Genomic DNA, 12723 nt, shown 5'->3' on the forward strand with positions numbered 1-12723 from the left:
TTTCATGAAAATCTGAAGGATTATAACTTGAAAAGACGACAACCACTTCCGGTGCCTCTGTTACAGATCTGATGTAAAGATGGTTTTACGCTGCCTGTGGACTATATGGATCTATACAGAGAGTTTAATTTGATAGCTGAAGTACACAGTAGCAGCCACATATAAAAGAATGTGCAGTTGTAAGTCCTAATAATGCAATATTCCTGTTACCTAAATATATGTGAAGCACTTGTTGATGATTCAGTTCAGTTTTTATTATGTCACTGATTTTTATTAAGTTATTACAATGCTAAGTACTCTTTAAGAGTTTATATCTGTATTGTAAACAGTGAAAAGGGCTTCAGATGTCCACGTGTAAAATAAAGTCCTGCGTGCATTATGTTTAAAACAACATAAATAAAATGTTTTTTTTACAAAGCTGAGAGTATTTAGTATAGACTTAACTGGTCAAATCTGAACAGTGTTTCTGTTAGATGTAGAGTTGGGTTGGATAGTCGGACAGCTTCTCTTCCAGACTGTCATTCAGCAGCTTTTCAGAGGAAGTCCATCTCTGGGCTGAGGCTGTGACGGTCCAAGTGTCCAGAGAGAGCTGCTGCCACCTCTGAGTCCAGGTCTGCACACTGGGACTCCAGCTGGACCAGGAAACCACCCACCACCAGAGAGACCAGACAGGAAGGAGTGATGAAGATGAGACGGAGGAGTGGAAGAGAGATAAGTGAATGTTGTCAATAGAAGATCTTACCAAGAGGCATAGTACAGATGTGTACTGTGTATACAGTATTGCCCAATTCCAATCCGGCCCCTCCACCCTCCCACTCCGTGGTGGAGTGAACTCCGTTTGTAGTCACACTCACAGCTCAATGAAGCTCCTTCTTTAAGGTGGAGGGAATAAATGCAGCGGCAACTTTGGGCCGATCTTCCCTCTCTCCAGCCAGGAAATAAATATCAGAATCAGAAATACTTTATTGATCTCCCGGGGGAAATTGAGTTACGTTTTGCTCCCGTTTTAGAGAGAAAGAGACTAATATATATATATATATATTATATTATATTATATATATATTTCTCTCTATCTATCTCTCGCTCTCTCTATATACAGTATATAATTATATAGGTATATATAGAGAGAAATCATAAATCATAAATATGTATAACAGTGCAATTAATAATGATGAAAAATAGGATCTATGCAAAAAAAATGCAAGAATAGTATAAATAAATGTGAATATTAGTTTAAATGTACTGTATAAATAAACACAGTGTTAATGCCGGAGTAAACCAAATTATTGCACTAAATTACAGTACTGTTGAAGATATAATACATTATGGGGTTATAGCTGCTGATAGGGTTAAAAAATAATAAATATATGTTGTGTTTATATGTATAAATATACAACACTTTACAATCTTCTGTTTTCTAGACTACACATTTGATCCTAAATACAATCTATTTACTTTAAGTTGATAACATCTGTATGACAATAAAGTAGAATAAATTAAAAGTCTTATCTTATTTTGAGCAGTTTACAGTAAATGTTTGTACCGGTAGTCACACAGAACTGACATTAGATTGTGTTCCATGACGAACACTAAACGGCGTTGCGTGTCAGCTGGTTAAGTCGGCATCGATGCAGCTAGCTGTTGGAGGGTTTTATAACCCACTTCCACTCTCTACTAACTGGTTTGGGATGGCCCTTAATATGGCGGACCCTCCATGTGAACGGAGTGGAAGTGGATAGGGAGGGGGTGTAGGGGGGCGGTTTGGAATTGGGCCTGTGTGTGTGTGTGTGTGTGTGTGTTGGTTACCTGTCTGAGTTGGCTGGCGGACAGAGCAGTTGGAGACGTCTGCGAGATCGCTCTCAAAAGAAACTGCTTGGTGTGGCTCAGGATCTGGAAAGGCTCCATCTGATAATACAATACATAGGTTTGACTTCAGAGCAGTGACAAGGGTTTGAATGACCTTGTCATCACCTTGATATAAACCATCATCTGATATGAGGCTCAGTCACCTGACTGTCAGAGGGTTCAGTGGCCGGTGTGAGTGTGTGTCCTTCCAGGAAAAGCTGCAGTAGACTGATGTAGCAGAGGACAGCAGTATGGAGGAACCCTGGACAACACACAGCTCTCCTTAGCAGCTCAGCACTCTGCTGGAGCAGCAAGCTACACACACACAAACACACACACACACATACAATATATATATATTACATAGTGCAACTGCAATAAGAATTTGACCTAGCGGGTAACTACAGGTCGTATCTACAGTAACTCTAAAAGTGGAAATATGATGTTAAAACACTACTTGTAAGGCCCTGTTCAGACCTGGTATTAACATGCATCCTCAGTGATCCGATCACAAGTGGACAGCTCTGAGTACACGTGTAAACACACTCAAGACGCATTGAGGACGCATTGAGATCCGATTACTCAGACCACATTCAGAGGTGGTCTGGGCCACATATGGACACATTCTTTTAGCAGTGTGTAGTGAATGTGTCCTGGGCCACATTAAGGACCGCCGACTCTACTGACGTCCCGCTGGGATCCGAGGGTCTCACTGAGCTCCACATGTGAATAGACAGACAGACGTGATCGTTGTCTGCCTCGCAGCATGGAAACAGCTTCTGTGCTCTACTGTCAATACAACTGTATTTTATTAAAATATATCTTATCTATTCATAGTTTTCACGTGACGTCACGGCCCCGTGGGAACGCCCACCTGGAGGGGCAAAACAAAGCTGCCCTCCACTGTCTACCAACGACAGCTCAGCTTTTACAACACTGTCAGTTGTTGTTCAATTTGATGCACAAACCGAAGAGAAAACGAGCCTGGACTGTGTTTCTACAACATCGTCTCAGAACCAAAACCCAGAGCAGAGGATTGTGGATTAGTGCAATTAAATTAGACATGCCGCCGTCCCTGACGAGAGCGGACTACACTGAAACTGAACACCATTGCAACCAACGACTACGACCAAGCTAGCCATCTCTCCCGTCTCCATGGTCAAACCAGCTCATTTAACCATTCAACCATTTAAATCATTTTCCAGACATTGCTTCACGAGCGTGTGTTACTACGTCTGCTCTGCCTGTGTCCGTCTCCAGCGGCTGGTTTAACTACAGAGATGCGAGTGAATTTCTTGTCCTTCACCTCGCAAACAAAAGCACTAGTGACCCATCCAGATTGAAAGTACAGATAACTGTGACGTTACACTTTCATCAATCCAGACAGATGTTTCCGGTATAAAGACAAACTTAGAAACGCTCAAATTAATTTAGTCAAGACACAAACGTGGATCTATTCATCTGTCAAACTGCTGGGAGCTGACCTTCATATCTATTCACAACCAGGACTGCAGCTATTTGTTGTTTCTTAATGCATTTAGTCATCAACATGAGCTCCAGCTCCAGACAATATTTTCTACTGACCTATCCAGTAAAGATAGATCTGTTTAAAGTAGGGATGCACCGATACTGATACCGGATCGGACGGATATCGAACCGATACTGACTTAAATAGCTGGATCAGGTATTGGTGACAATGGGGCCGATCTATTAATAATATCTATGTTTATATGCTACATTATATACTGGAATTTTAAATCCTGTTTAACTTTTGGCCAATTAGTTGCTGCATTAAAAAGGTTTACACTTGAATTGTTTTTCATGTTAATTTTGATGATTTCTTACCAAGTTGCTGGTGCAAAATTTATTATTTTAATAAAAAAAATAGTAATTTTGTGAATGTACTAGGGCTGTCAAAGTTAACGCAATAATAGCACATTAACACAAATTTGTTTTAACGACACTAATTTCTTTAACGCAATCGCTCTTTCGGAGGTTGCAGTGGGTAGCGGGAGAGGATTGATACTATTATCATATGAAACTACAAAATCTAAGGAATCATTTGGTACCAACCATGTCATACCAGCTTGTCGCAAAGGAGGATCAATAGGAGTGCTAAATTTTGGCGAGGAAAAACTGGCATGGCCATTTTCTGGGAATACAAAATATGTATATATATATATATATTTCTCCTCTCTGTATTGGCTCCCATGTTTGTTTTGCAGCCTCCGTTGAAAAGTAGTAGTGTCATTGATGATGGACATAAATTACTTGTTTCTGTGTTATGATATTTTGTAATACTATGGTGATCATGTGATTGCCTCCCATTGGTCATCCGCTTTGTCTGTTTTTTAATATATTTCCTTCCTCGTTGCCACTTGTTTTAGTATTTCGGAGTGCCTGGATTGGTTTTTTTCCCCCGTTTTCCAAGAGCGCCCGACACGTTTTGCCTCACGGTTAAATACACAGAGCAACCAGTTATCTCTCTTTCCTCATTCCATTTCGTGTTGTGTTGATTTTGGTGCAGATGAAACTTCAGAATGAGGCTGTCATGTTGGTTCAGTGTTTAGCTCTGTCACCTCACAGCCAGACGGTCCTGGGATGTAAAGTTTGAATCCAGACTTGATTCAAAATTGTTGTGACTCAAACTTGTGACTCATGTTGTCCAGGGTGTAATCTGTCATGAAATGAATATATGTGAATGTAGAAAGGCTGCTTTGGATCAGGATGATCTCCTGAAATTGAACTCTTTTGTCACAAATGCTTGTGAATTGTATGTATACTGCATGTAATAGTACGTACTTTGTAAGGGCAGCTGCAGTGTACTAAAAGTAAAAAGTAAAAGTATGTGATTTGGGACGTAGTCAGTCGCGCTGCTCCTCGTCCTGGAATGAAGCAAAACTTGATAACCCCTCCCTCCTCGTCCTGCTCTCAAACACGGACAACTACACTCTGTCCTTTTATTTCCTTGTTCCCTCCCCTTCAGATCTACAGTTTGAAGATGGGTGTAACCAACATAGTTAGGCCCCATTTACTGCACAAACATGTTGTTTAGATCAGAGCTCAAACTTGATTCATTTCTCAGGATGTGAAACTCAGACAGTCGTTGCTACTGAGAGGTGAAATGGCGCAGAAAGGAGTTCAGCTGGACCAGGAAGCAATCTCTTGTTCGATCTGTCTGGATCTACTGAAGGATCCGGTGACTACTCCATGTGGACACAGCTACTGCATGAACTGTATTAAAAGCTTCTGGGATGGAGAGGGTGAGAAGAAGATCTACAGCTGCCCTCAGTGTAGGCAGACCTTCACACCGAGGCCTGTCCTGCTGAAAAGCACCATGTTAGCAGTTTTAGTGGAGGAACTGAAGAAGACTGGACTCCAAGCTGCTCCTGCTGATCACTGCTATGCTGGACCTGAAGACGTGGTCTGTGATGTCTGCACTGGGAGGAAACTGAAAGCCTTCAAGTCCTGTCTGGCGTGTCTGGCCTCTTACTGTGAGAAACACCTCCAGCCTCATTATGACTCAGCTCCGTTCAAGAAACACAAGCTGGTGGAGCCCTCCAAGAAGCTCCAGGAGAACATCTGCTCTCGCCACAACGAGGTGATGAAGATGTTCTGTCGTACTGATCAGCAGTGTATCTGTTATCTCTGCTCTGTGGATGAACATAAAGGCCACGACACCGTCTCAGCTGCAGCAGAAAGGACCGAGAGGCAGAGACAGCTGGAGGTGAGTCGACTCAACATCCAGCAGAGGATCCAGGACAGAGAGAAAGATGTGAAGCTGCTCCAACAGGACGTGGAGGCTGTCAATCGCTCTGCTGATAAAGCAGTGGAGGACAGTGAGAAGATCTTCACCAAGCTGATCCGTCTCATGGAGAAAAGAAGCTGTGATGTGAAGCAGCAGGTCAGATCCCAGCAGAAAAGTGAAGTGAGTCGAGTCAAAGAGCTTCAGAAGAAGCTGGAGCAGGAGATCACTGAGCTGAAGAGGAGAGACGCTGAGATGAAGCTGCTGTCACACACAGAGGATCACAACCAGTTTCTACTCAACTACCCCTCACTGTCACCACTCAGTGAATCTACACACTCATCCAGCATCAATATCCGTCCTCTGAGCTACTTTGAGGACGTGACGGCGGCTGTGTCAGAAGTCAGAGATAAACTACAGGACGTTCTGAGAGAGAAATGGACAAACGTCTCACAGACAGTGACTGAAGTGGATGTTTTACTGTCACAACCGGAGCCCAAGACCAGAGCTGGATTCTTAAAATATTCACGAGAAATCACACTGGATCCAAACACAGCAAACACACTGCTGTTATTATCTGAGGGGAACAGAAAAGCAACATTAATGAGACAAAATCAGTCTTATTCTAGTCACCCAGACAGATTCACTGGATGTGGTCAGGTCCTGAGTAGAGAGAGTCTGACTGGACGTTGTTACTGGGAGGTGGAGAGGAGAGGGGGAAGAGTTTATGTAGCAGTCGCATACAAGAGTATCAGTAGAGCAGGGGGTTGGAATGAATGTTTTGGATTCAATAACAAATCTTGGGCGTTAGATTGTAACCAACTCAGTTATAGATTTTTGTACAACAGTATCAAAACCCCCGTCTCAGGTCCTCCGTCCTCCAGAGTAGGAGTGTACCTGGATCACAGTGCAGGTATTCTGTCCTTCTACAGCGTCTCTGAAACCATGACTCTCCTCCACAGAGTCCAGACCAAATTCACTGAGCCTCTCTATGCTGGACTTTGGCTTTTAGATTATGGATTTACTGCTGAGTTGTGTAAACTCAAATAGACAGAAGTCGTTTAAGGGACAGCGGGTTCAATTCTGTGTTTTAACTCTTAAAGGGACTGTTTGTAACTTCTTAAACTTACACTCTTATAAATCATTGCGGGTCGGTGTTTCCTATGCGCGCTCGCGTGTGGCTACGTTGTTCCAACACAAACTACACAGAAGCACCTAAACCGCAAAGTTATATCTAGTGAAGCCCGTCTTGTAAAACAGTTTCAACTAATCCTGCTTCAGCCCCCCCGACCACGGACAGAAGACACAGGGGAGACCGTAGCTTTGGTCTCCAGGGCCGGAGTCGATGCTGTACTCTGCTCCTCTGCTTGCCTACTCGCCTTCACTCACACACCGCACTCGTTCTCACTCGCTCTCTCGCTCCACCTCTCACGTGCATGTGCGCACACTACACACTGCAGAAGAGTAACGTTATCGTCTCCCCGACCAAAAAGTGTCTCCCCTGTTTCTTCAGACCATGGTCAGGAGGCTGAAGCAGGAAGACACAGTATCAGCATTGATTCATGGAGAGACCTCCGTCTGGTCAGCTAACATTACTGCCAAGCAGGTCAAATATAGAGTGATATTGTGGTTTTAGCTGACGTGTCGCCTCACTGTTTTGAGTGATGCTCGTTCATGTCTATGTAGAGCGAGCACAAGCGCGAGCAACAGGACGCTGACTTTCGTTGACTTAGTGGTCACAGGTGTCGCTGTTAACAAGCAATTTCTGATTCTTACATAGAGTCCCTTTAAACTTATCTGGTGTCCATCATTGTTGCTGCAGAGCTGATTTTTCTTTTCATTTCTTCAATGCACAGAGATCAGCTGTCAATCAAACATTATGGGCGGTACTTTGACCAAAGAACGTTTATTACCAAGAAGTGAAAGTCAATCGTTTGTTCCATTGCAACGTCAGCGCCCAGCAGCAAAGCTACGCTTCTGCCATTTTGGACTGAAAGCGACTACCAGACGCCAGTAAAACGTCCGCCTACAAAGTGTCGTACAAAAGTAAAGCAAAATTATTTCTATTCTATTGTCACATTCTACCAAAACGGCTTGTGTTTAATAATGAAATATGAACATAAGAAGTGTTTTCAGTCTAAAATTGGCGGCAGCGGCGGTCAAAAAAGCAGTAGAGTTTCGTCTCTTTGCGTCTACACTCTTTGCTTTGACATCTTCTCATGAGTTGTTCTGTAAATGTGTGAGTGTCTTCAGGTGGCGCTCCTTCCTGTGTCTGTTTCACTGCTCATGATGATCTTTGTTCACCTGAACTGATATTTATCTGCATGAAAATGTAAACTTCTCTGTGCTCTAAATGTTTGATGAATATTGTATATATGTGTGTTGTTGTTTCTCTTCCACTGCACGGGTCTTAAAGGAAGGTCTAGTGATTTATTTCCTATCATAGATATTCTGTTCTCACCACTTTCTTGTAAAGATATCTAGAATCACATTTATTTGTTTGGCAGACTAAATGTTGTCGTCCAGATCGACATACAAACGAGATACTAACATGTTTAATAAAACTGTAATTATCATGATCATAATCAATAAGGAAATCATTATTCTGTGTTACATCGCTGAGATTCTGCTCAAACAAACTGATTGTGTGGATGAAAATTAATCTGTACCTGAAATCATTGAACAAGAGTCATTTAACAGACTTTACTGATGGGATGTGTGAACAAACTGAAGGTTTCTATAATCAATAAACAAGAATGAACAAAGTCTTTTCTTCCTGTCTTTTTTCAGGGTATCATACAAAGCTGATGGAGGAAATGTGACTATGAGAGAATAACTGAGGCAGTTTTCCTCCTGAAACACCACAAAGTCCAGTGTTCATGTTTAGAGTCAGTCAGTCTCTGTCCTTTCAACTTTCCTCACTAAAACATCTGTCATACTGAAAATAATTTATCGTGAAATCACACTGGATCCAAACTTATTTGGTGTTCATGGTATTCAACATCCAAATCACTATTCCAGTGCTTTGTTTGTTTATTTTTTATATATAAGTATGTTATAATCATGTTTGAATCCCAAAATACCCCATGAAATAAGGATCAATCCCACAACATTATTCATATTCAACATTAATTATTATTAGTTATTCTCAGATGGATTTCGCTGTTTGTAGTGTGTAGAGGTGGCTTTACTTTACTGTTTAATTTCTGGACTACCCCACACTGTCTTCTGTCGGAGTGTCCTGAATAGTGTATATAGAGTAGTCTTTGTCCAAATGAACCCGTAAAAATTCACAAGTGCATATTTTTCTCTCAGTTTGGGGCTCCGTCCTCACGAGGCCGCCGTTTTTCTCACCCCAAACAGAGCTCTTGGGGATAGAGCGGCCCAGTGAGGGCTGTGTGGCAGTAAGAAAAGCTGTTGTTGCCTCCTGTGATCACTCATTTTAAATGTCAGCGTAGCCCATCACACAGCACGGCTGCTGTCATTAAACAGTATCAGATGATATTGTGATTGAGTAATGCTCAGCAGAGCAGCAGCTTGGGAATGACTGCTGGTCAGCAGGTGGTACTATCTACGAAAATAATGTGAAATACTTTTCCTGTGATCGTTTCTTGTGTTTGAAAGTGCTTCTGTCTCCGTATATTGACTGCTGAACATGTGGAGATTCTCTCAGAAGGCGCCGAATTGGACCACAAGAGGTCAGGAGTGCTCAGTTTTAAAGTGGTCTGAGGATGTTAATCCACCAATCTGACAGCCTGAACTCATTCAGTCAAAGTCCAAGCCAAGCTTTCACATCACATCTAGCTGTTAGTCTGAAGGACATGAATGTCATCAGGACACTGAGCCATATCAAAGTCAGATGCTGAACTAGCAGTCCTGAACCTCGTCATCGCTGTCATTAGTGTGAATGCTCATTTTGATCCAGAGATTTCTGTAGAAAATGTGACCGATGGACGGTAGTTCAGACACTGCAGTGAGCCTAATGGAAATTGTCTGACCTTTTGACCTCTTGTAGAAGACATTGTATGGTTTGAAGGACAGCGAACGGCCACAGTGTGATTGAACATGCATCATTAATGAACTCCTGAAGTTTGATCCGGCTGGCTGCAGGGTCACAAACTTTCTCATTTTACAGCTAAACAGTTCACTACAAAATGATTCTGAAAACAGTGATTGACAGAACCGGAGGACACAGAGGCACAGGATTTTTTTCACTACTGCACTATTGTCAGGATATAGTTTTATAAAAACACATTTGTAATCATATTTGCTCTAATTCTACCCACTGCTGCTCTACAGACTATCAGACTAGGCACAGGAAGTGCATTACTATCATACTGTCGGAGATGTGTAGGTGTTACCCGCCCGCTTGCCCGCTTGCCCGCTTGTTCTCTCTCATCCCCGGCTCTCTGAAGCTCTGTACTCCGCTGTTGTCTGGCAAAGGCAGCGCTGCCAGCAGCATGGAGGTCCCCGGGGACCGCCGGTACAATAACCTTTTATTATGATGTTAATAAAATGTACCAAAATCCACGAACATGTAGGATATTACTACTGACATTCCTGTAATGTTACGTCACAACATCTGCTGTATTAGCCATGTGTTTACTACGTGTTTATTTGCATATAGAGCGGGGAAGTGAGATCGGATCACAAGTGGTCACTGAAGATGCATGTGGAGACGCATTCTAATGCCAGGTGTGAACAGGGCCTCAGACTAACCTGTAGAAGGCCCAAGGTATCAGTCGGGTAAACTCATCTGATGTCACCATGGTGATCGACTGGTATACAACTCGTTCTTGAGTTGAGAAAGAAAACATACAGCCCACAAATTTAACAATGCATAAATATACACGAAGCAAAATCATTTCATGTCAATGTCAGTGCTAATGCTAACATTAGATTTAATGTGCCAAATAATGACTGAACTGGCAATAAGGTAGAAGATATACACTGTACCGTTTGATTTAAAGATGAGCAGCCAGTCAGCAGAGTCCACTAATACAAACAGAAGGTCGGTGCATATATTTGTAGCTTTCTGATGGCTCCTCTCCTGCAGAAATAATCGCAGACAGACCATTACACAGACTCTCTCATGTTTTCCCACAAATTAACCAAAACATTTTCAAGGGTTCAGAACATGATGATAGAAGTATATAATGATCATTCCATGCTCTGTTATGTCTCATAAGTTGTTGCAGCAATTTTTGGGGTTGATACCATTTGTTACACAGATTTGGTGCTAAATTTAACCATTTTTTACCACTGGAGAATTGATAAAAAATTACCAATAATCCTCCAAAATACCACATTAAGACACCAAGACCTTGAGGAACACCATAGAAAAAGCCATGCTGTGATTTGGGATAAAAAACTTTTGACATTTGGATTTGGATTTCTGCAGGAATTGCATTTTTCGGCGACTGGATGGCAAGCACTGCTGTTGTGTAAACTGCTCAGAAACACCCTTATTATCAGTCTAGCTTGTAAAGCCATCCATCCTCTGAATGCTCTAGGTCTTTAGTTTGTGGCTGTAAAGTTTAATGAGGCTGTGATTATTCTAGAGGTCACCACAGGTCATTTTACACAGTGAGGTCAATGAAATGTCTCCTATGGGGACTTACATCATCAAACATGAATACAGTTGGGCTCATTTGATCCACAAGAGTCTCAGCTTTACAGTGATACCCAATTTATGTAATTCAAGACTGTTTAGGGACCCCAGTATGCAGAAATATTCAAATACACCATTTTAGAATAGGAGACAATAACACATTATTCTCCATGCAAAAAACTGCATGTGATTATCATAAAGTGGGCATGTCTGTAAAGGGGAGACTCGTGGGGACCCATAGAACCCATTTTCATTCACATATCTGGAGGTGAGAGGACCCTTTTGAAAATGACCATGCCAGTTTTTCCTTGCCAGCCCAACTTTGGAGCGTTATTTAGCCTCCTTCCTGGTTGGTACCAATGGATTCCTTTCTAGTTTCATCTGATATCTGTATCTCTATAACTGAACCTGCTACAGCCTCTGAAAGACAGTAAAGTCGGTCGGGATCGCGGGTCTCAGAGGGTTAAAGTAGTTAATATAAAATGAAGCAGAATTATGATCCTGTCTCTAAATGTTATTGTTTTTTTTCCCCTTCAGATGTGAGGTGTGTGGCTTCCAGTGTCGCCTCACTGAAATACCACATGACCAAACACAAGGCGGAGGCTGACCTGGAGTTTGCGTGCCTGATGTGCGGAAAGCGTTTCGAGAAGGCCCACAACCTGAACGTCCACATGTCCATGGTCCACCCGCTGATTCAGGCCAAGGTCCAGAGAGGCAGCAGCCAGGAGCAGCAGCAGCAGCAGCCGCAGCAGCAGCAGCCGCCACCGTACTCTGACCTGCACACCATCACTCTGACCGGGGAGGTGGTTCAGCAAGACCAGGACAGATGACGACAGGGGCTCCAGGTGTGCTGCACGGGTACATAAACTATGGGAGTTTCCCAGTTCTGACAACCTGTACTGTAGTTTCCATGTTTTCACATTCAGGTCATGGGCCGGGATGGGACCCGCTGTATGGCAATACAGATGTTTATCTCAGTTCTCTACAAGTATAGCAATTTGAAATCAGTTTATGTGTCTTAAAAACAAAGTCAAACTGTTTTCTTCAACGTAAAGTTTCATTTTAGTAGGTATTGACCAATCGGCTGATAATTACTATCTTATGGACAGCTCTTTACAGTTCAAGCATCACTTTTCATTCCAACCTTAAGTTCTCATTTTATTGTCAGGACATCTTCTGACCAAGCATACCACAAGTTTAGGTTTTAGCAGCAGGCCTTCCTTCACTTGTAACATTGTCGAACGCTGAAGTGCAACCTGACGCTCTGTAGTGAACGCATTAAGAATCTTAGGATCCAAGTTTCTGGGTCAACAGGTGAGGCGATTTGTTCCGTGTGAACTGAACAGAGACTTCATGTTGGTATTAGCAGTAATTTAATACAGTTTAACAGTAAACATCAATGAGATCAAATTACAAATAGTAACGCTGGATTACATGCTGCATAGTCAATCCCACTTTTGTAGGTACTAGGTAGGCAATTTGAATTCAGCGTGGGAATGGTGGACTCAGCCACTAACAATAA

General features: G+C 42.4%; 2 protein-coding genes across 2 annotated transcripts; one reads left to right on the forward strand and one right to left on the reverse strand.

Annotated features, from left to right (window-relative positions):
• Positions 1-232: 232 nt before the first annotated feature.
• LOC119487130 (Fanconi anemia group A protein homolog) lies at positions 233-10620 on the reverse strand. Its single transcript, XM_037767790.1, has 5 exons — positions 10547-10620; positions 10310-10385; positions 2010-2160; positions 1807-1905; positions 233-632 (listed from the first exon to the last, which is right to left on the reverse strand). The coding sequence occupies exons 2-5, from the start codon at positions 10357-10359 to the stop codon at positions 534-536; spliced, it is 399 nt and encodes a 132-aa protein (XP_037623718.1). The 5' UTR covers positions 10360-10385; positions 10547-10620; the 3' UTR covers positions 233-533.
• LOC119487129 (tripartite motif-containing protein 16-like) lies at positions 4903-6709 on the forward strand. The gene has a single exon (XM_037767789.1). It carries the CDS (start codon positions 4970-4972, stop codon positions 6638-6640), a length of 1671 nt encoding a protein of 556 aa, XP_037623717.1. The 5' UTR covers positions 4903-4969; the 3' UTR covers positions 6641-6709.
• Positions 10621-12723: the final 2103 nt, after the last annotated feature.

This window comes from Sebastes umbrosus, chromosome 4, assembly GCF_015220745.1.
Source record: "Sebastes umbrosus isolate fSebUmb1 chromosome 4, fSebUmb1.pri, whole genome shotgun sequence".
Taxonomy (NCBI): Eukaryota; Metazoa; Chordata; class Actinopteri; order Perciformes; family Sebastidae; genus Sebastes; species Sebastes umbrosus.